The sequence below is a fragment of the Vicugna pacos genome, chromosome 13 (genome assembly GCF_048564905.1).
Source record: "Vicugna pacos chromosome 13, VicPac4, whole genome shotgun sequence".
In the NCBI taxonomy this organism is placed as follows: Eukaryota; Metazoa; Chordata; class Mammalia; order Artiodactyla; family Camelidae; genus Vicugna; species Vicugna pacos.
In genome coordinates, this window is record NC_132999.1 from 17,532,704 (window position 1) to 17,558,211 (window position 25,508).

Here is a 25,508-nt window from a genome sequence, read left to right on the forward strand (position 1 = left end):
TGGAACAATCAAAATTCACAACTTAAAGTATGCTTTCCACTGCGTGCATATTGCTTTCACACCATTGTAAAGGCAAAAGTTTTTAAGCTGAACTATTATTAAGTCAGGGACCATCTGTATAGGAGTAACATTAAATGTGATAGCACTTACACTCGTAAATGTATGTGGTTAATTTACTTTGGGAAAATTATAAGTTATTTCTTATTCACATACCTGTTCATTGTCTTTTATGTGAGATCCTTCAGGAATTGCTTCTACACCTTTCTCATCGCCTGTCCTTCTAGATGCATCCTTAAGAAATATAATCACTTTGTCTTCTGGTAAGTACTCAGGGTCCCACAGGAGCTGATCATCATTTTCATATACTAAATTCATAAAACATAATGTTAAAAATAATGCCAAAAATTGACAGTTTGTGCTAAATGTATCACTGAACAAATAACTCATATATAGAGCCAAAATGTTAAGAACTGAGAGGTAAAGTATGGTCACACTACTTGCATGACTTCATTTTGGGGCAATATTTATAGCTTCAGTGATTAAAGCAGTCTAAACAGACAGGTACCACTTTGTGCCCTTTTCTTAGCTTGAGTTTACCAAATTCCAAGCTCTCTTGGTTTGAACAGCACTAGCAACACTTAATACCTATATGACCTTGGGTAAGTTACTTCCCTTCTCTGTCTCATCTGTGAAATGGGGAAAACAACCATATTACACACAGTTGTGAGAATTTAAAGCAATTTACACAATCCTGACACAACCTGGAAGTCCCAAGTAGCCACAGGATACAGAGATATTCTTATTTATGCTGAGTACACAAACATCACCAGATGGCGCCAAATGACAAGCCAAATTCCTAGAATTGTGACTAGGCTAACCTTGGGAATATGATATTTCATTTTATGCAATTACAATATACTAAAAACAATAATGAGGTGAAAACAATTAGCATTTTCAGAGAATATACCACACAGCCTTTACTGGTTCTAGAAATAAACCAAATTACTTTCCAGTTAAAAATAAAATACGACTTTTGACTATGATCTAAATAAATCAGGCAATGGTTGATATTTATTAAATGTCTATTGCAGAATGACTAAATGCTAAGACATTAGAAATTCAGAAGAACTCCACTATTGTGATAAAACACTAAAATGCAGAGGAGAAATAACCTCTGTAAATATGACATGAACCTCCATAAATGACAGCAACAGGAAAAAAATACTCTTAATTATAATTACATAGTCTTATGAACATGCTGGATTTTGAAAGATTACAATCACTGAAATGTTTAACAGCATCTTCTGAAACTATTTCATTCTTGAATTAATAAGCCTAAAGATTAAAACTTTTAAAAAGCAACCATGATCAACCTTATATTACTGAAAGATATAATTTGCAAATGATTACAAATTAGTGAAAGAGTTCAGAAGGTAAAAAGCTCACCCAGTATATTAACACAAGTTAACTGGAGAAGTGGGGAAGTGCTTCTCACAGCATTTTAAGTAATCAAATTAAGCTAGTTAGATAAGCACAATGAGTTCAAAATAATTTAACAAAGGTCATTATGTGTGTGCTGGAGGTGGGGGTGGGGACAACTAATGTAGAAAACTGAGAAATTACCACCACAAGATTATAAACTTCTACAAGCTGAGAAATTAATTCCCAATGAATATGAATAAATGTGAAAAGACAAATTTATTAACCTCCAGTTTCAGTTAAAAAAAGGGCATCATTGCATTTTTAATGCCTAAGTAAAAATTGTATCTAATCAATGTATTATGAGGATGAAAATGCTGACCCATAATCAGAAGGTGTAATAATGAGGTTGACAACAGAAACTTCCACATTCTTAAAAGGTCACACTGTGATTAATAACATGAATTTTAAGTTGTCTAAGTGAGCTTTTTCTATGTGTAGGTTAACTGAACTGCCTTTTCAACAGTATTATTATCAGCTAAGGGTAACGCATGTGTTCACTTTTCAGTAAGTAACTTAAAAATCAGTAATTCATCAAATGTTCATGAGAAAGAACAATTCACATGGTCCTTTGCTATTCACTGCTTCATAATTCCTCGCCATCATTTACTTACTCTAAAACTTTTGTCACACAAGCAAGAAAATTTGGGAATACCCTGTTTCTCTCTCTTGACTTTTTTTCTGAGTAGCTCATCTAATTCTCAACTAATCTAGTCCGGGGTTCCCAATGTCAGCACTACTGACACCTTAGGCCAGGTGATCCTTGGTTTGGGAAGAGGGATCCCGAGCATTATAAGATGTCTACCAGTGTCTGGATTCTTCAGTGTTATCACAAAGCTGTAGTGTTCACTCAGGTTTTAGTACATAGAGAAATAATAAAACACCCATATAACTGAAAAATCATGCTTTTCATCTGGCCAGCACTTTTTTGGGAATTAAATCTTTTCCACACAGTCTGAGCAGGGCTGACATTGCTCCCTGGAGCCCTAAGAACAGATAAATGAACCAGGTCAAACCAGAGTACACACTCATCTCTTGGGTCACAATAATTACCCTGGCTGGGCATGACTCAAGCTGAGTCAATAGAGGCTCTCTCTAGGACTTTTGCTGGAGCAAAGAGGGATGGGGAAGGGTTCATTTTTCCTGGTTCCTGGCTAGGACAGTGAAAAATATAGGTCATGAGCTCCCAGTAGCCAGCCAAGCTTGTCTGACAATAAAGGAAAGAGGGAGAGGAGGGACACCTGATATCATAAAAAAACAAAAACAAAAACAACCCTTGAATCCAATTATATTTGAAGCCAGACCAGCCAGAACTTCCCAGTAAAGCAATCAGGTAATTCTTTTTTTGCTAAAACCAACTGAACTCAGTTTTTATCACTTGCAAGCAAAAGAGCATAAATTAATACTTTCTGAAAATCTGAATAATAAAACCTAACATAATGGGTAAGATTAATCACCTACTGAATATTAATACCACTTACTGAGCATTTTCTATGTGCCAGACACTATGACGCTAAGCACTACACATAAAAACATCACATGTAAATCTTGCAATAAGCTCTATAAATACTCTATTGCTATTTTATAGAGGAGGTGAAAAAGAAGTAGTTAAGTAACACGTCCAAAACCAAATGCCTAGATACCATTCCAAGTTTACTGACTCCATGTCGGTTAACAGTATTCTGCACCCACTTAATAATTTTAGCCACCAAATGCTTACTAAGTGCCTGTGTGACAAAGACTATCCTAGGATACAAAGATGAATAACCAAATGATTGTAATACAATATGTTGAATATAAATAGTAATTAACATAAATTTAAGAGAGGAAGTTTAACAACGTTTCTTCAGGGTACTCAGTAATAAGGGTTTCTTTGTATCAGTGAAGAAAAAAATCGAAGCCATCTGTCATATAGCTTCTTACAGTGCAGATATCAAGGTATCCTTAGTTTTGTGGCGCTGTCGTCAAAACCACCCAAACCAAATGTGCTCACCAAACTGTTGACAAATATCCTGTGGAAGTCTTTCTATAAGGGGAAAATGCACTGAACAGCACTGTCGCTTCGACAGGTTTATTTCTAACAGTGTGGTTTACCTTACAGTTTCACAAGAGTTCGGTCTGTGTGCACAGGGCAAGCTAAGTGGAGGCAAATTCTGGGTATTAGGACAAAAATCTGAATTCCTAGAATTACAAAGCTGAGGGAAGGGCCTGAACCAGAGTTGGCTCCTTCTAGGCAGGGTCACCCTACTAAATCTCATTTGATTCTCATACATTATAACACTCTTAAATTCTCAAAGTAAGAAAGCTTCATAAATCGCAGCTTTTCCTGAAAAATATTACGTATAATTGCTTTCCAAAATTATGTTCAAATGGAAAACATTAAACCAAAAATGAAAAAAACATTAAAAAAGACTGTGATCCTTTATTCACTGTCATACCTGATAGTCCAAACATGTTAAAAAGATAAAACATATTAAGAGATAATTAAAATTATCTTTAGGGGTCTCCCCGTGCAGGTTCGAATCCTGCCAACTACGGGCTGTTTTTCTCGGACTGACTGTAACCCTCAGGGAGAAAAGCGAGACTCAAATAAAGATTAAAAACTGGGTTATCTCTATCTTTAGCCATAATATTAACTTGCCACATATAAAAAAAAACAAGAACCAGTGGATCATTCATTTTTCCATACAATTATGATGTATTCACAAACATGCACAGAATTTCAATATACAACAAGGTCACTCCATATTGATACCTTTAATGTTCCCACATGCTGCAGAAATTAACTTCAAAGTGAACACAAGCTGTTTATGGTATGTTAAAACATTTCTACTGTCACTAAAATTTACTGGCCTTTAAGTGTTCTCTTAACTGCTTCTGATCTGCTGCTTTGCTGTGAAAGCAGATACAAACTTAGAATATAAGTTTGGAGGGAATGCTAAAAAGAAAAATACAAGAGACTTTTACAACTCCTAAAGGCTTTGCATATGTAAGCTGAGATGTGAAAAAGAAAACTGAAATAAAAGAAATGAAGAAAAATTTCTAGTACTGAGTGACGTCACATTGCACACTAAACACACACACACACTCTGGAGCTCTCCCAAAATGAATAATCTGAAATAGACTTTAAAAAAAATCCTCAAGTGTTCTGTTTTTGGAAGCTTAAGTATTTATTATTTATGACTTACCTTAGGAATTTTAGACAAAATAATGAAAAAAAAATCATGTAAAATTTAAGTTACAAGTTGTTTTCCCAAATTATTTAAAATACACAAATATCAAAGTACTCAATTTTAGTAATAATAAGTTTCAGAAGCAAATAAACTTTTGATATAATTGTTCACTCAAGTTTTTTTTTTTAAAACCTGTCCAACACTTTTCACTGACAGAAAAAAACCTTTTGAAATATAGGGGGAGGGTACAGCTCAGTGGTAGTGTGTGTTTAGCATGCCTGAGGTCCTAGGTTCACTCTCCGATATCTTCATTAAAAATAATAAGTAAATAAATAAAACTAATTTCCTCTCCCTCTAAAAAAGATAAATAAAAATAAAATATAACTTATAAAGTTTATAAAAGGGTACATTCAGAGTATTTAAAATATGAAAAAAAAAGTTATAATGTTTAAAGTCATCTAATAATTGAATACCAAAGAAGCATTCACTTTTCTCTTTATTTGCTAGACTTCTATGCACAGAGGTGGAGAAACAGAGAACATACCCTTCTTATAGATAATGGTGTAGGGGTAAATCAATCAATGGGGTAACTAATCAATAGAGTAACAAACTGTCATGTTCTTATCCCATTATAAAAGCAGTTCATCAATTCAAAAGCATTTCAGCTATGTAAATTTACCAATAACCTACCTTTTTCATTTTCTTTGTATCTACAAATGCCAACTGGAATCTCTGCTTGAAACATGGAGCCCACCATTATCTCCTATTTTAAAAATAAAGTAACATAAAACATTAGTAAGATTTAGTAACACAGATTTTATGTCCATTTTCCAGCTATGCCATCTTCTTGGGTTAACTGTTTCTGGTTTCTGTCATGAAATACAGATACAACCAATTAACTACCTCAGAGGAGTATTGTGAGGATGAATGAGTTAACAATAGATAGGAGCTAGGGTATGACTGGATGAAAATATTAGTAATAATAATGTGGTGAAATGCAGTATGGACAATGGATACAAAGTTTACTTCAAAATATGGAGCAAAAGAAAGAAAAGTGAATTCTTTTAATTAATAAGATAACTCTGAAAAGCAGGAAGTCAAACTAAGGTACTTGCAGAGCACCCCACTTCAAGCTATGATTTCCAGATCAGCAGCATCAGGATCACCTGGGAAACCCAGAAACGCAGATGCTCAGGTCTCACCCCAGACCCACTGAACCAGAAACCACAGGGATGGGACTCGGCAATTAGTGTTTTAACAAGCTATCCAGGGAACTCTGACATACACTCAAGACTAAGAACCAGAGCTTTAAAGAAAAGGGTTTACATAAAGCTCAGCAGAGGCCAAATGAATGAAACTCTAAACCAAAGCATAGGTAATTAGTGCCTGACTTTTATTAAAACAATACAAGATGAAATCATAATTCCCCCCAAACATAATTAAATCTTATTTTAGGGAATCTGGTAATTGACCTATATAGTAAAACACAAATTAAGGGAAACTAACTGTTCAGAAAGACAATCAGAGATCATCACTGATAAGATTTTACAAGACATAGGGACCAAGATTAATTACATGGGCCCTCCTTTGTCTGGTGGTTAAGAATACGGTTACCTCATCTTCAGAATGAAGATTTACGCAGGAAAGGTACAAAATCATGGTCCAGTAAGTTTAAATAACTATTAGGATCTGAAGAGCTCCTTTCCCCTGTTGTTACCTACTGATGTTAGGATCTTATTTTACCCAGTGTAACTTCCAAGATAGGTTCTATGCAATAAATTTACTATTGCACCTATACAGGAAAACCAGTTCAGTTTTCTAAAAATATCCCACACGCATTTTCTCTACTCACATACAGGAATTTTATTTATGTCTTTCACTATTAAAAAAGAATACTGTCACTTCTTGTGCCTCTTTTAACTTTACCCATCTATACCTATCAGAGAATAATAGAGAGCCAGGTTATCAACCCTGGCTAGAGTGCTAAAAACATCCATGTTTGGATCTATTCCAGACGAATTAAATTAGAATCTCTGGAGGAAGGCCATGGTAATCAGAATTTAGAAGTTCTCTAAGTGATTCTAACATGAAGCCAGGGTTGGTAACTTCTGGATCAGTAATAAGATAAGACACTTCCTTTTCTTATTGAGTTCAGAAGATTTCTTTTCACCTGCTAATTCGTTCTACAAGGAACGGAAGGGACATAGCATTTAGGAATATTATGTACCAAGTATCTTATACAAAATTTTCATTAAATCCTTACTAACTTGGACAAGACTGAATTTTTTATTCCTATATTGTTATGTAAGGAGATGAAACTCAAGAAAATTAATTTCCTCAGGAACACACTGTTAGTAAATTCTGGGGCTATAACTTGAACTCAAATTTGGTTTCAAAGTGTTTCCTCTTCCCTAATTTCTGTAAAATTTCAACTTTATTTTATAAGCCTTAGATGAATCTCTGAATACTGACAATGTTTTACAACAAAACCTTGCTAAAATAAAACAATCTGGATTTACTGTGACCTGCTTTATTACATAATTTTCTTGAGGAAGGGACTAGCAATGAAGGCTCCATCTCCTCCATGTTCTCCCACCTCTGAGTTTTTGTTGCTGCATTTAAAAAAAAAAAATTCAAGGCTTAATCAAATACTTTACGGGGCACTCCAGATACAAAAATAATTCATATTGGAGAAAAGATATATAAACTTGAATCTGCGGTAGAAAAAAAACAGTTTAGGATGACTCCAAGGTTTCTAGCTTTTCTTCATCTTAATTTCTGCATTATGTAGGAATCAGAAAAAACTGTATTGAAGAATACTTGCCCAAGTAGGTCATACAAATAGTAAGTAATTTCTGTGATCTTTTTTTCTGTCTTCAGTCTTATTATTCATTCATTACCACTCACATTAATTAACACATACTGAACTAGGGTAATCTTTCCTTACCATCCTAACCCACACTGATGACTCTTCTAAACTTCTTTTTGGAAACTCCTAAATAGATCAATTCTGGCTGAAGCTCAGAATCCTTGGGTAGCACAGTCCAAGTTCATTTGAATACTTCACTCTTCCCAATAGAAACTCTAGAGACTTTTCCTTATTTTAATCCACAAAAGGTTAGCTCTTTTTAAGTCTGTCCCAGGTATCCCAATCCAGACAACTTTAAACAAGCTAAACAAATAAATAAACACAGGAAAGGCTCAAAATTATTAACTAATTAAATTAACAATCATGAAAGTGTAGAAAGACCACTCAATTTGATGTTTTAGGCTATTTTGCTTCCAAATAAATGACTATGCACTAAATTTAAAATCAGACCAAGGAAAAAGAACATAAAAACTAAGTGGAGATTTTAGAGAAAAATCAGATCATCTATCTCAATAAGGGGATGACATCATTTATTCTGTATTAATAATTTGCTCTAATCAATTCCATACAATATTTTGATACATTTTCCTAATAAGTCAATTACTTTGCAACAGCTTAAAACTTAATTTAACCATACGATTAGTTATACAATGTTATATAATTTTATATTTAAAGACTACATCAATATATAATCTTAAGATTCATTTTAGAAATTAGGGACAATTATACAGAAGCCCAAATCTGTCTCTCCATACAATATACTTTGAGTTATAAATATCAACATTAATATGGGACAGAGAAACTTGTAATCTAAATTATTAAACAAAATTTACTTAACAAATACCAACACTTCCACAACTGTTTTCTCAAACATATATAAATAATAATAAATCATGGGATAGTATAGTGCAGCCAACAAGTCTAATTAGTACTAAGTTCAGAAATTTGGATTTCTAATCTTGCTTTGAGTTCCAACTTGCTCAACCAAGTCCAATTTTTTCTATACCATTAATTTATCTTACGAAAAGATCTTTTTCTCACTTGGAAATATTAAGGGAAAATCTGAACATTCATATGTCACAAAAGGGTTTACTTCAACTTTACGAATATTTATATCTAGTAAAAGAATAATTACACTTGGCTTTCAAAATATTAATTTATCTAAGTGGGGAAAATATGGCTCTAACTACCTTTTTCCAGTCTTCTGATGGTATATAATCTTCATCTTCTTCAGATTCTTCTTCTATTTCACTATCTAGAATAAGTAAGACAATAATACTATAAAATGATTGCTTATCCTGTCCATTCTTACATCTACCATCAAATATTTAAGCATGCCAAAAAGTATCTGCACGAGTAGGCCAAGATATTTCAAATCAAATAACACACCTTGTCAGTTAAAACAAAAACAAAACCCATAAACCTTTTAGGATAATCTTAATCTTAGACAACTATATTCTCATGAAATGATTCCCTACAAAAATTTTAGAAAAAAATGGATTCAGAGTCAAGATAATCTGTTTCTAAGCCTAATTCTACTACCAACAGCCTCGTGACAGAATAAATCGTATGATCTCAGTTTCTTCCCTTATAAAATGAGAATTTGGGCAAAACACTGGTTTCTGAACAGTGCTCCTTATTAAAACACTGAGAACTTTGCAGCATCACTTAGGTGGGAGTGCACGAAGAGAGGGTATGTATGTCTCCCCAACTTCTGTTTTATTCAGAAGAGGCAAGCTATTGTTTATTTTCATTTTGGAGAAAATGTATTTACATAAAGGAGTGAGAAATCTGAAAGGCATTAGACTGTCAGCATCTTCTCAACTCTAAAATGGCAAAGTTCAAAAGGGTAACATCACACACAGAAGTTATTTCTTCCTATGTAAAAACTAAAATAGGCAGTATATGTATAGCTTCCACACATACATCTCTGAAATATGAAATAAATCTTTTCAAGAGACAGTCAATTAGTATCCCACTTGTAAGCAATCTTTGTCAATAGATCTGCTCCTGTTTTAACTAAGGGAAAAATATCACACTTCCCCCAAAACTTAAAATTAACACAATTATTTCACTAACTAATCTCTCTATGCATTGATACACTTTTCAGTTGGACTATACTTTTGATCAAAGCTCACAATAAATTATTAGCAGCTCTACATTCGCTTCTAAACAAAATGTGTAACAGAAGTTATTCATACAAAGCAGTATCCATGTCTAATCAGTTACTAATTCACCACATTTTCATGACAGGTTACTGTTCTTCAAGTGTTTTTCTTCTTTTTAAAGTACAGAAGTTCAGACCACACATTTAAACTGTAACTAATGGTTGACTTTTTCTTATTCTAGAGTAAAGATTCCTGCTTAAAATGAAACATTATGGAACAGATGAAGAATACAAATATTCTGATACATTAAACGTTGTCTTGACTACTGACCAATCTCTAACTAGATCATAACTAGAAAAATTAGAATTCTTTCTATGTATAACATATTCCTCTCTCAAGAGTCAACCACTTCTTTAAACTTGGGAACTGCTGATTAGAGTAAGCTATGCTTATGAATATATCAAGGCTGAGAGGCAAAGAAAAGCAGATAATGGAAAACTGAGAAAAAGACTAAGAGAAATAAAAAAGATGACTATGGAGCAAACTAAATTTTAAAGAAAGGTCAAGAGGGAAAAAAAGGAACACACTCAGTATCAGGTATGGTGACACGATAATTACTATAGTACATTCTTGAACAACAGGGCCCCAGTACTGCTAAACTAGAATAAAATCCCATTACTGCTGAGCAAGATTTTCAGACTCAACAAATTCAAACAGAGTAGTGAAAAGAACTACTAAAATTTTAGGTCACACTTTCCACAGTAAAAATCATATCCAAAATACAGTTACTAATATACTTACTTGTATCAAAATATTTACAGCGACGTGGACGGATTATTTCCTGGGCATCTTGAGAAGCAACAGATTGTGACGGATCCTCATTGGAAGACTGAGTTTCATCCTCTTGACCTGAGGAATCTTTTATATTCTCTTCCTGTGGAATAATAAAATACATCTCTTTACAATAGAAAATTACTGCAGGTGAAAGGTCACAGTACTCCAAATACAACGAGAAGGCTAAAATAAATACACTAAATGGTGTCCTGGGTTGGGTCCTGGGATAGGAAAAAAGAACACCAGTGGAAAAACAGATGAAATCTAAACTGTCTGTAGTTTAATGAATAGTATAGTACCACTGCTGAGTTCTTAGTTTTAATAAATATACCACAATTACATTAAGATGTTAACATTAGAGGAAGTTGAGTAGTACACAGAAATTCTTCGTACTCTTTGAACGTCTTCTGTAAATCTAAAATTATTTTGAAACAAAATAAGAAAAATTAATACAGAAATGCCAAGTAGCCTTTATTACTGAAAAAAATTATTTTATAAAAGCTGGTACAAATTTATTTAGAATAGGCACTGAAATGAAATCTGGAATGACACAGAGAGAACTACTCCCCCTGAAGTACATTACAGAAGACTTCCTATTTATATTACATATTTCAATATCTTAATTTTTAACATTTAAATACATTACTTTTAAAATTAAAAAAGACTAAAAACAGATTACAAAAACTAAGCAATCAAAATGAATGTGTTAATACATTTTAATTTCAACAAGAATAAAAATGTGTATGGCCTTACTTTATTTTCCCCACTGCAACCACTGTTATCATCATTATCAGCATCTTCATCATCTTCACCTTCTTCCTCCTCCTCCTCCTCCTCCTCATCTTCTTCAGGTAGTGGATTAGTACTATCATAACCATAAAGACTGAGAAGTTCATGAATTGGCATGTCGCCTTCCTAAATAGACCAAAATAAAAAATTAATTTCTGAATAGCATTGATATTTCATATTCCTATCATTCACAAATCTGAGTATATATTCTGTACAGAATACTCTTAGAACTGTTATCAAGAATTCTCAAATCATAAAAAGTGAAACCGAATGTAACTTTGAAACCTAGGAAAATTCTAGTCTTTTAAGAATTTCCGTAAGACTGACCAATTCTAACTGCCAACAATAAAGACACTGGTTTAGAACTATTCTTTTCTGCAATCAATTCAGTCAATGTACACTCCCAGTCAGTTAACGCTATGTATGGACCCTCACACTTAATAAGAGTACCACACATAATTTGGGAGATGGAAAACAGACTAATTAGAAAATAGATTGGAAACTAAGTTAACAAACCGAGGAAAGTAGATGAAACTCATAGCCCAGCCCAAACAAATCAGCACAGCAATGACACACATGAATGACACTGGATTACATTAGCCATAGATTCTTTTCTGGGGTTATCTATAATTGCATATAGAATCATTTCATGCAATATGTACTATCCACCTTACAAACTGTTATCATCTCCATTTATAAATGAGGAAATTGATGGCAGATTAAGCAATTTCTCCAAAAATCATACAAGTTACAAGTAGTAAAGCCAGATTTCCAGCCTAATTTTAAAAGCCCATACTCTTTTTTTTTAATCTTTTAACATTTTTTATTGATTTATAATCATTTTACAATGTTGTGTCAAATTCCAGTGTTCAGCACAATTTTTCAGTCATTCATGGACATATACACACTCATTGTCACATTTTTTTTCTCTGTGATTTATCATAACATTTTGTGTATATTTCCCTCTGCTATACAGTGTAATCTTGTTTATCTATTCTACAATTTTGAAATCCCAGTCTATCCCTTCCCACCCTCTACCCCCCTGGTAACCACAAGTCTGTATTCTCTGTCCATGAGTCTTTAGATTTCACATATGAGCGATCTCATATGGTATTTTTCTTTCTCTTTCTGGCTAAAAGCCCATACTCTTAACCATACAGTACGCTGCCTCAGCCAGGGACTTCCCCCAAGCACTGCAAAACACATACCCCCTGAGGGTGAAATGAAGAAACACCCATATGTAATGAAATGAAATCAGCTTTCTGCAGAAGGTACTCACTCTAATCAGTAATTAAGTATTATAAAGAATCAGGGAAACATCACAGAATTCTGATTATAAAAAGAAAATTTAACCCAAATCACCTGAACATATTACACATACATGTACATACTCTAAAGGAAAACTTAACAGAGTCAGGCAGTTTAGAACCTAGAAAAAGGGTAATCATGAAACAAGATACGTTTTATTTCTCCAGCAGTCTTGTAGTCTTATTCATGGATAAAAGTAAGCCTAGCCCATGTGTTAAATACACAATTATAGTGAGGAGTAAGTACATCAGACTGGAGAATGTAACCTGATGACACTAAACATTTTGATCATACTCAGAATTCACTCAGGATTCTCAGAATTTGTGTCAAGAATCAACTAATGATCATAATTTGAAAAAAAATTTCTCATAGAAAAAATAGGAAGGTGCTATTTAACACTTCTATTTCACATTATAAATGGATGTTCCTCTTATAAATCAGTTTATGAACCTATCTGAAAGAGAAATCAATGACCAGCTGGCATACTTAATTGACATCTCGCATTGTGATTCTCAAAGTACGGTAACAAAAACAGTGCTTGAGGGGTTCAAGGATCTACTCCCTGCAGATATCCGGTCCAGTACCAAGCATCTGGTACAAGAGACAGAAATTTGGAAATTACGAGTCAGGATTTAAGACAACTTCAAAATCCAAGAAAAAATTAGAATTAGAAAAGACTGGTTATATAAATGATCCAAACGAATAACTGCCATGAAGTGTCTTCTATATGTCAGGCATTTGTGGATAAGTGCTTCGACTCTACTATCTCATTCTTTTTTCTTAAAACATGGTAAGAATATTATACTATCTTCTTGTCTTTAAAAGTGCCAGATGAGAGTGCTACCTTTATCTGTAACGAAGAAAACCAAGCAGAGAGAAACATCATGCACTGACAGAGACTTTACCATAATACCTAGGCCTCCTAATCCCAGTTCATACTTTCCATAAACTCACTCTGCACCACAAATTAGCAGGTTTAAAAACTAAAGTCAATCTTGTGAACAAGGAGCCACTCAAGTCACCATTATGAATAAGTGTCAAACCAGTAAAAAACACTTTAGTGTAGGTGTGCAAATAACATTTACACAGAGCTTAAGAATTCATGAACAGCTTGTTTCATAGTATTTATTTCATCTTTAAAACTACCTTAATATTACCTCTAATTTTCACAATGGAGTTAACTGATACTTTGAGAGATCACACACAAGAGGTATGATCACTAATCAAATCAATGTCCTCAGGCTCTCTACTGTTGGTCTGTCTTATTCAAGGGTGACAGAATCACCTCAAGAGCTTATTAATAAAACAGACTGCTGAGCCCCAACCCAAAGTTTCTGATCTAGCAGGGCTGAAGTGGGGCCTGAGTATCTGTATTGTTTTAAAGTATGAGGTGATAATTGATGCTGCTGGTATGAGACCACCTGGAGAACCACTTACCTCAGTTAGGGTAAGATACCTGCCTTTCCAGTGGGAGATAATAAAGCGTGATCATTATCTTTAATGAAGTTTACCACTAATAGCTGATACCTAGCTCAGTTATGTGTCAAAAGATAAGTGACAAACCAACTGCATGGAAAGAATTTTTTTTCCTTTTTTACCACTATCAGGAAAGTGGAATATCTGACTTACATGGTTAGATCAAGATTCTTCCCTCTTGGATGCACATTTGAGAAGTGTTACTTGCTTTATAAAAATTCATCTCTCAAAAAAAAATCTCCAATATTGACTAAGCAGAGAACAGAGTAGAATCAAAAGTGGCTGATCGCCTGGAAGAGAACTGTTTCAATTTGAAGAAACAGTAACAGAACTGGCAGAGAGAAAAGTCAGACAAGTCAGAGGACATGACAACTGCACAAGCATAGAAACAAAAATGAAAAAGCAAGTTGCCCTGATCAGAGCAGAGGGTATCCATAATAACTAAAAAAAGAAAGTTAGGGCTGGTATTTCCACCTATTTTTTCTAGTTTTACTTAGTTTCTAAAGGGATCTGTTACGCTCCTGATTCATTTGAGAGTAGCTGTTGAACAGTGATTGGTCTTATGGAAGAACTTAGGGAAAATTATGCACACAACAAAATACTTGAGATGGACTCAGGCAGTGAAAAATTTAATTTGCTAGGTTGTCATCCACTACTATCATTCATGTGAGTATAAAGAGAACTTAAAACTAAATTAGTGGTTTGGGTAAAGAAAAAATTCAAGAGACCCTGTGGAAGAAATCAAAGGATTTAACCACGGGTTATGAATTATCAAGAGGTCCTTGTGACACTGAATCTCTGGTTCCAGATTTATCTTGGACCCAGATACATATTCATATTACTTCTAAAAAAGTCGCAAAAAATAATAAAAAATAACAAAGTTGTAAAGAAGTTCTAACAAACTTCTACAAAGTTTATTTTCAGTCAGAGTTGGTTTTATGTGAGTTTTACCATGTGTAAACAAAATATCCTTACCTATTCCATCAAGAAAATGCTTGTCTAATATTGAAAACAAAGAGTATATAGTGGTATGTTTTTGCTTAGAAATTAACTTTTAATTTCTGTTGCCCAATATCAAATTAGTGAGCAACAAGTTAGAAGCAACAAGTTATAAGCATCAATCATGACCCACTGAAGAATACAACAATTAGTGTTTGGCAGTGCACAGTATGAAAAGTATCTTACTTGATCTAAGGTATGAAGTGAAACCCTTGCAGCAAACCCTGGGCTACAAGAGCTGATTCCAAATTCAAATTCCCCAGTTTTAAATTCCAGTATCATTTATTGTTGTCTGCCTCCCAATCCTTCCTTTGTACTACTACATTCATCTTATTCCAAGAACTGTTTTTTTCTCTATTCCAAGCATGTATTTTGATTGAAAGCTCACCTCCTGGACCTCACAGCATCTGATCCAATTGGAATCACTGCATTCCCTGGCCATGCATTTGAAACACGCACATGACCCAAGCTTGACCACTGTTTGTTTTACCAACAGCAGCTAAAGAGCATAGGCTGTATCTCAAGCAGTAAATCTGGGAGCCTGGAAACTGACAACATATGAAGAATATTGGTTTGAAAAAGGACACCACCATATAGAAAAGCAGAAACAGAAAATATGTTCTGGTGATGCTTGAGTCTGAGGTCTAGATATCCTCCTACCCTCAATGAAATTACATGAGCCTTACAACTAAATTCTTTACTTTGCCTAAGCTAGTTCAAGATGGATTTCTGTTATTTGCTTCCAGATATTTGATGTAAAAAGTAATGCTATACTGTGAAGAAAATGTTATTTCCCTCTGAAAAAAGACTAAAAGATGGATTAAATGTGGCTGATACTACATTATACTAAGGTCTGTCAGTCACCTGTTCCAGAGACTTTCTTATTAGCTTATATTGTCAAAGTCTATGATCTACCAGGTACTAAGGGGCTTTCCTCAAATCTAGACATCACAATAAAGTGTCAGACTGTTTTGTTCCCATACATATAAGCATTAAGAAATGGAAGAAGCAGAGTGAAAGAAAATTATGGATCAAGTACAGTAGCTCTCCAGTTTTGGTGTTGTAGAGTTCTTTGACAATTTTATGTACGATGGAACTATCAGGATTTACTGAGTGATTATCATGTACCAGATATCATGCTACATGTTTTACATATATCATTCTAGTAGTAACATTGGAGCTTAATGCTATTAAATTAGTCTAAAGTCACACACTGAAAAAGTAGTACAGCTGAGTTTTGAGCCAGGTAGTCTGACTCAGTGCTTTAGAGCTCCCTTACATATATATGCATATATATATATATACTCCCTTCCTAGAACCTTAATCCTAGGTTAAGTGTACACTATCCTGATGGAGAGTGAAATAAGATGTGCTGGGTTGATAGACTCTAACAGGTAAGGAAAATGGACATAGTACAAGATGAATAAAAATACAGGAATGTGGACCATACTTGCATATTGTGCTTAAAAAAATAAGTTGTCTAAGCACTGTAACAAAATGAGGGACAATCATGTCTAAACAAGCTGAAAGGAGGCCAGACAGAGGTAGGAAGAATACAGACTTTTTAAAAGACAAACACTGTATCTGAAATTAAGTCTGTCCTTTTAACTTCAAAACAACAGGGTAAAGTTACCAAGCACCAACAGTAGTACTATAAGGTTGGGTGGTATCCATCTCCTGGCTGCAGAGGAAGCAGCTCCCTCTCCCTCGTATCAGGGGATGAGTCATTTAGAAATGACTGCAGGTGGCAGATGTTGGCCATTCAAGGGCCATTTGGTGGATGGAGAGTACTCTTTTTATATCTGTTGTGACTTACAGTAAATGCTTCTGAAGTTGGAAGGAAGAAGGAAAGAGACTGATTTTCAGCCAGGAAAACCTAACAGACTGCATTCAGACGGGACAAGAGTGATAGGTCCAAAAGCAACCAACCCCCTGGTGTTGAGGGTTGACTATAAGATAAACTGTAAAGGGATGGAGACAGTGAACTCTTCTTTATAATCTCCATGCTGGAGTTTCTTTTTTTAACCTATATAATCCATGTTGTGTGTATACTTAAAAAAGAAAACCCTTAGTCTTTCACATTTTCATCTTTATTCTCTAGCTCTGGAGATTCAGTGCATTAAAATGTGTCTAGTGATTTACAGTGACTATTAATTATTAATACTGTTATAATGTGATTTGTCAAAAGTACACATAAATACATAAAAATATAGCTGATCCTGATATCTCTTCTCCCAAATAGATGGCCACTATTCAAAGTGAGACCGTGAGTTTTAAGAGTGCATTTGAGAAAGTTAAACCTGCAAACTGCTGTTCCTAGTAAACCAAAGTCTATTTACCATGGGAATGATTCTGAAACCCCTTCTAATTTTAACCTGTATTTCTAATTCTATTAAAACATTTAAATGCTAAACTTACATAAATAAAATACTTTTTGTATTGATAAAGATTCATGCAAACAAACGTTAACAATGCACATCAAAGTTTCTTCCATGAAAAGCTACTTTTCACTTAAAATTTTAGAATTCAAATTGAATTAATTTAAAATTACAGGCTATGTAGTTACTGATAACTCCTGAATGAATCAACTGTCAAGTTTGCTACAATTACATCAAAGGTACATTTTATGCAACCAAAGTGTCAGGTATAAACTACCTTACCAATTCCTGACATAACTTTAATGTTTCACTTCTATAAAAGCAAATCAGTAATCAATCAGAAAATCTTGCTCACTTTTTAAATAAAAACAAAAACTAGTTTGCTTTGGTTCATACCTAAAAGAGTTTACAACTATTGGAAATCCAACATATTGGCCCTGAACTAGCTCAGCTGTAGGCTATAGAGGAAAGCATTGGGGAGTATGTGCTTCTTACACCTAAGCCTTAATTTTTCTGGGGAAAGTTAGGACTGAGAAGGTATATGACTGTCTGGTTGAAAAGAATGATATGGTTCCCCTGTCCTTCTCTCCTTTTGTATATACTCAAAGAGTAATTCTATTTTAATAATTTTTTTCCTATAAAGGGTCATTTGAAAGCAAATTTTGGAGGATTGTAAGGGACCGGGAAGGAGGTAGAATAAAGGAAAAAAATAGGAAAAGACCATAACATGCCCAATATTTTAGCAAAGCCCATTAGTAATTTTGTACGAATTAAATACGGTAGCCCATTTTTCTAAAATATAAGCAAACAGTAATCATTCTACCTCATAACCAATTACAATGTATACTTCATTATCTCCTCTTAAGTAATTACTCACTCAATTACTTGAGTAATACAGGATGTGGAAAAAAAAGGAAAATATAAGATTTTCTCCCTTTACCTTTTATCCCAATGGAAGGGTTACTCAGAAATAATAAAATGTATCTAAAGTGTTAAGTTTCTGCGAAATATAGGCAGATAATTGAAAATAATTGTCTTTCTACTTCCTGAATGTATGAAGTGACTGTGATTGACTGTTAAATCTATTGTTTCCTTTGATATTAACCTAAGTTCCAAATCATCCAAGCAAATTAACCCTGTCATTTGAATGGCTTTCCAGCCTCTTCTAAAGAACAGTTCTGACTCCAGGTTCCTCATGTGCTTTTTAACTCATCCTTGAAAAACTTTTATATCAACTACACACCATTACTACTAAGATCAACTCTTGTCGTGTCGCTTTAAAAAAATATGGATTTGCTTAGGCACTGTGGATTAAGCCAGTTTTAATCACTAAATGATCCAAAATGGGAGCCCCTGACAATGTTTGACTTAATAAGACTTTTTTCAGCTCTTTAAACATACACTCCAAAAAGTTCCTAACTAAAATTCCAAAATATAGATTAGTCTTTATTACTGTCAAAGTTTAAGAATTCGTTTTTCCATATTATGCACTCCAAATGCCTAAAGACTGGCATATGTCTTATTTCTTACATTCTTTTTTGTCATAAGAGTATGGCAGATTGTATATGTAATAAATTTTACTGATAGCATACCAAATTCATATATTTATTCATTAAAAAATTATGACTGACCACTCTGATTAGGTACCATGAAACACACTGTTGAATAAAAGACTACCCTTCCTCTTACGGAATTAAAGGAGGATACAGACAAAAAATTAAACAAACATATATAATTACAAATTATGTTATATGTTAGGTATAAAGAAAGTACTGAATGAGGTACAGTGGTTAAAAATTAGGGGCTAATTAGGGGCCAGAAAAGGCCATTTTGAAGAGGCAAAATTTAGTCCAGACTTAAGAGGATAAGGAGCCAGCCTTGGAAGGCACATACGAGAGCGGGAATGAGCTGAAAAGCCTTGAAGCAGAGAAAAGAAAAAGCACATCTAAGAACAAGAGCAGCTAGTGTGGCTACAGACACCATAACAGGGCAGTGTAACACATGGATAAAGGACCTTGCTGGCCAGGGCAAGGAGTCTGGATTTCTCTTCTGGTGTAACAGAAAGCCACTGAAGAGTTTTAAATAGGAGGCTGACAAACTGATTTATATTTTGAAAAGATCATCATAGTTGCTGTGGTAACACATTGGAGAGAAGAGTGGTAAAAGAGGACATGAAAAGCCAGTTAGGAAGCTACTCTATCAGTCTAAGCTAAAACGATGGTGACCTGGGCTTGAGGGTAGCAGCAGAGAGGGAGCGAGAGCCAGATAAGAGGTATTTTTGGATAGAAATGACAGGCTTATTTAGGAATGGATATTGAGAATGAAAGAAGATGACTCCCTGGTTTCTGACTTAGGCAACAAAGTTAATAGTGGTACTTCTTGTTTTTTTTACTGAGATGAAGACAGGGAAGTAACAGGTAGAGGAAGGAGAACATAAATCAACAGTTCTGTTTTAGACATTTAAAATTTAAAGATGTCTATTCAGATATCCAAGCAAAAATGTCAAGCAGGTGGTTAGATAAACAAAACTGGAGACAAGGAATAAGTTAATGCTAAAAGAAAAACCAAAAAACAAAAAACTAAGAAATACTGAGCCTACAGACACCATGGGAATAGATGAGATCAGATCACCTAGTTCAGTAATTTTCAAACTTTGTGTGCATACTTAATGAAGATGTAGATTTGAACCTGACCACCCAGAGATTCTGATTCAGCATGCCTGGGGAGAGGCACAGGAATGCACATTTCTTAGTAAGTCTATGAGTTAGTCTGAAGCATCTGACTCTCAAACTACATTTTGAGGAGCACTGATCTAGAGGCAGAAGAAAACAAAGCCCAGAACTGACAACTGGGAAATTCCAAATTTAAATCTTGGCTAAAGGAAGATGAGTCTGCAAAAGACGCTCAACAGAAAGCAAGCAGATTGGGAAAATGACAGTGGAGTGCTCCAGAATTCAAAAAAAGAGAAGGGAATGGAAAATTGCGTTGAATGCTTCTGAGGGTAAAGTAGGAAAAAAGTGACCAATGGATATAACAATAAAATCATTCGTTATCTTGATAGGAAGGGGCAGAGACAATCTAGAGCACCTTATAAAGTAGGAAATGAGAAAGATAATGACAATTTAAGAAATTTTGCTTCCAACAGGGGAGTAAATGAAAGGTGTAGTAACAGGGGGAGGACAGAAGGTATATAAGAAAAAATTTAGGACTCTTGTATAGTCCATTTTTGACCCAACATCTGTGATGTTTTACCAAAGTAAGTACTGAATTCTATTTACATAATAAAGTTATTTCTTAAAAAAAAAAGCCTTTCATTTCAAACTTTAAATATCCCACCTATGATCACACAGAATTTTTCAGTATTGATTATATGTAACACCACTTCCCCCCATCAAAAAAAACCCACAAGTAAAAAACTAAAAATTCAAGTGTTCCCTTTCTCCAGAAAAACTTTATAACCACTTCATCCTCTAGCTCTTATTATTATTTACCCTTGCAAGATCCTCTATTTCAGAACTGAAGTTTGTTTCTCCTTCCATCATTTCTTCCTCTTCTAATGTTCGTTCATCATCAAAATCATGAACCAGCATGTCAGCTGATGGATCAAATTCATGGTCATCTGATGTTGCTGAACCTCCTGGTAAAGAATATTTTAAGAAGTTTGGTAAACCAAATTATGTGTATCTTATTAATAGTTAAAGTACATGCTATTTGAAGCTGGATATAAATAAAAGTACGCAGGAAAAGCTATGCACAGTAAGTATATATTGTTTTCTAAAATTCTTGCCCTTAATTATCACCTCCCCCTTTAAAACCTCTTCTTTAAGGGACTATTTTTTGCCGTCTCACTTCTATATAGTTACAACTGGTATGTGTGTCGGGGGGGGGGTAGTGTTTATTTGTATCTTTCAAAAAGTATGTATAGCTTTTAAAAAGAGTACTGTAATCTTCCAAAGTAAACTTGAGTTGTAACTAACAAACGGTCATATCAAATAACCATGGGTGTGCGGGAAAAATCACAATTCTTAATCATCTGATTGATAATTAACAGACCCAATGAGTATGAACCCCTATGGTCCCTGAGGAGAATATACAATCACATGAAATATACAATCATCTGAATATAATCTAGTGAAAATACAGCTGAACTCAAATATTATTCTATCTGCATAAAGGTAGTTATCCTTAACTTAATTAATTGAAATAACTCAAAGACACAGTATAAAAAGCAAAATTTATTAAAACTGCATACAAAACTCTTTTGAAAGGCATTAAAAATAATCCAGTGGGTAACTGTTGTATAAGCTAATCTATTTTTAGCCTGATGGCTGGGGAATACGGGTGTGCTCAATTGGGTCAACAGCAACAGTAGATTGCAAATGCTGAGTATATATGTCCCATAAACTATTCCTATATTTGGTTATTGCCAAGCCTGGACTTAAGTTTGCAAAAGCATTTTTTACTAATAAACAAATGAGTTAATTAACACTAAAAAAACCTAGCAATTTATTTTCATCAGTTTAAAGTGTTAACTATTATATTAATAGATGTACCTACCCTTCTATTTCACTTCAGTAAGAAAACCAATAAATAATAACAGAGATACAGAGGCTGATTTCTTGAACATCAGACAATTAGGAATAAAGGGGCACCAGGGCTCTTTGTCACCTCCCAATAGTTTAAGCGTAAGAACCATTTTCTGAGTGTTTACTATGTGCCAAATACTATGTTCAAGCACTTCACATAATTAGCTCATTCAATCTTCAAACAATTCTATGAAGAACGAACAAAAACTTGAGGCGCAGAGAGTAAGTAGCGTGTTTAAACTCACAGAGCCAGTAGGTGGCAAGAATGGAATTTTAATCTTGGTTCTGCTAATTCCAATGCTTGTGCTTTTACTGCACTCCAAGCCTCCTGTAAGTCACAGACTCAGAAACAGTAGATATTCTGCCTCGAAGAATACTTGAAGAGAGCCTACGTTTACTAAGATCAGTAAACTGCAAGCCAGGTCAGATGGCAAAGTACTTAGAAATCAGTGCGCTCTTTGAGGAACATAATAAAATGTTGATATTATATATAAAATAACTAAATATATAATTGCTAAATCAAGTATCATCTATCTTGTTATAGTACAAATGAGATAACCAATTACCAAAGTTTTGGAACGACTTACAAAATAAAAACATTTAGAATGGTATATTATCTTAGTTTCTTCTCGAAATTAAGAGCACGGTATAATTTTAGTAGGTGATCTTAGTACTAAGTGAGGGACTGGACACAAGGGTTCTATAAGAGCAGTTTGAGAATCCCTAATTTAATTGCAGTTTTTTTGTTCCAATCATTATCCCTTCTGAGTTTTCAACTGAAAACACTCCCAAAACTTTTCAGTTCACCCAGCAATCTTCTAGGACGTTTAGTCAATTATGTGTTCCCATAGACACTGCTATACTTTTCTTCTCCCTTGTAAGCAGAAAGATTCTATAAAAAACCTCACACCACTACTTTGAATACTATTATCCTAATCATAACTCCTACTGGATGCAAATATTGTCAAAAATAATCATGCTTAATTCCTAACTACTTATACTCCTTTATCAACTTAAAAATCAAGCTCATGAAAAAACAGTACCAAATCACCAGTGTCATATGACTGACCTAAAGTCCCCCATTTTTTGTCATTATTTGCAAAGCCAATTATATTTAGAGCCTTGCTATGAAATAACTAAGTGTGGGTGAAACTTTTCTCCCTTCCCACTCTAATTCCTTTCCCTACATGTATACTGCACTGTTCTCTATAAATCTGTAATTTTTTTCTTGCACTAATCTGACCTCTTTTAGTTGAGTTCTTTTTACCTTGTTCTTTGAAACCAACTAACCATCCTACTCCTTTCTGTTAATTACTAAGGCCCATCATTAGGCTGTCTCCTAGGGAAAAGAATCCTAAAAGCATATTATTAGGGGTAGGGAGTCTGGTGCTTTGTGTAAATATTTTGCTTCAGAATTTAAGGCAAATATCATTGCTTCATCACAAAATTCCATCCTGATGCAAAATTACTACAAAGTACCTTACATTCTTTCAAAGACTCAGAAGATAAATTCAGTTTATATCATGTGCACTTATTTATAATCATTTTACTATTCCCCTTCCTAAATCCCCATCTCTAATGGCTACTAGATGTAATCGGTTTACACTGGTTTATATTGGTGGAGTCTACAGACAAACCACTTAATCTCAGTCACGTGACTCATTACCAGAATCAACTCCAAAGTGCAAAAGTTACAAAGGACACGGCCTTTCACCAGAAGACCAGAATTTGTTTTTACATCAAGTCTTTATTTCTAGTTCTTTCCAATTTTTGTGGAATTGCCAAAAATTAGTATTACTTATAAGAACAATAAACATTTCCTTGGACAGAAGCCTGATATCATAAACGTTGTCTACCTCAGAAGATCTTCCTTAGTCTGAAAACAATTTAAAAAATTCAATCTATTTGTATAAGTATTTAGCAAGTAATAAAGGCTATTAAAGACATTTGTGTTCTTCAAGCTCCACTACTCTTCCAATTCAGCCTAGACTGATTGAAATCCAATGGAAATTGAGAAAGTCATTTATTAATATCACTTTTGGAGTAATTATTTTTATGTATGTATGTATTATCTGACAAATGGCGTGATAATTCATAGAAAAATGTCTAAAGCTCAGTCTTTGTGCAATGTCACAACATTACAAAAATAACTGAAACATTTTTGTATTTGAAAAAAGATTTAAAAACAGATTTTTGTATTTGAAAGAAAAAAAAAATTAGAAACAATTCCATATCCTAAAAAAGCACTGTAATCAAATCTGAGGTCAGACTGCTTCCAACTTCTTCCAACCTGCTTCCATCCAGAACATATTTTATTAGCCAGGAAGTTGGAAAAAAAAAACTCAGTTTCAAAAATGTCAGAAAGCCTAATGTACTTCACTTCCAAGCATATTAGACATTTTCAGCTGAAATAAATGTGACAAAATCAATTGTCAGTAAAGTACAGTAGTCATTTAGAAGAGACCTGGAAGTATTCCAGTCCAACTCCTACCTGATGCACCCGATGCACACAGAGCACAATGATTTGTGTTCATAAAATGGACCCTGAACGATTAAAGCAGGATTATACTATGTCAAGCATTTCCCCAAACTTTCTAAAATGAAAACACAGAAAGGTGATTGCTTCAATAATCTGAAAAGGTCAGTAATACGCCATTGCTAAATATTCAATGTGAGATGTTTTCAAATAAAATGTTACCATGTCTCAGAGAGCTCCGGTTCTCACTCTTTAGCTACATCAGGCGCCTTCTTACTCTGCCTACCCCACTGCAGAAGGCAGTCCTCTCTCCTGGTAAAATCCCTGGGCACTGAGGCAGAAGGAATACTACCAGACTCTTTCCTGACTGCTATTTACTTCTAACCAATTGCTGCCACACAGGAATGATGTACCCAAGCATGCCAGGACCTCTGACTGATCATGAGAAGCCTAAATGCAGATTTTATACAAAATACTCCACAATTTTTTCAGCTGACTACACTGGCCAAACAAAAAAACATTTGTGGCCCAGATCTGGTCCAGAGATAACATGTTTGCAGCCTCTACGTTAGAGAAAAAAAATGAATCTATACTGTATTTGGAGAATACAAAAATCTAAAGATACATGGTCAGAAGGTAAAACTTGATCCTATTCAAACCTAAACATAACTTCCTTAATTTACAACAACAATCATTTGTTGAATCTTACTTTTCCCTCATTAGATGCATTAACAATACACTTCAAATATAACTCAAATCAAACAGCAATTAAAAACTACACAAAATAGATGTGGCAATTCATCAAAAGAAAGAAAGAAGGAAGGAAAGAAGAAAGAAAGAACAGAGAGAGAGATAGAAAGAAGCCACAAATAGTCATGAGGTTGAACTCATAGCAGCCTCACCTGTACTTTCATGGGCAGTCAAATATTTCATCCATTTCTTTTTCCCCAGAGAAAAGAAGCAGTCAGAAGAAAAGCAAGTCAGATGACAGTCTAACTTCTCTAGCCTTTATGTAACTAACAGGACAAATGTT

General features: G+C 34.2%; 1 protein-coding gene across 9 annotated transcripts in view; it reads right to left on the bottom strand.

Annotated features, from left to right (window-relative positions):
* Positions 1-25,508, bottom strand: part of MIER1 (MIER1 transcriptional regulator) — a 56,229-nt gene that overhangs the window by 16,078 nt on the left and 14,643 nt on the right. For 8 of the 9 annotated variants that reach the window (XM_072974244.1, XM_072974246.1, XM_072974245.1 and 5 more), the window contains 6 exons: positions 20,905-21,050; positions 11,217-11,378; positions 10,431-10,563; positions 8,712-8,776; positions 5,343-5,415; positions 214-365 (listed from right to left, as the gene is read on the bottom strand). In XM_072974244.1, coding sequence (XP_072830345.1) covers positions 214-365; positions 5,343-5,415; positions 8,712-8,776; positions 10,431-10,563; positions 11,217-11,378; positions 20,905-21,050 — 731 coding nt within the window. Of the gene's footprint in view, positions 1-213; positions 366-5,342; positions 5,416-8,711; positions 8,777-10,430; positions 10,564-11,216; positions 11,379-20,904; positions 21,051-25,377; positions 25,415-25,508 lie in introns of all 9 variants that reach the window. The other variant, XM_031683452.2, reaches the window with a different exon arrangement.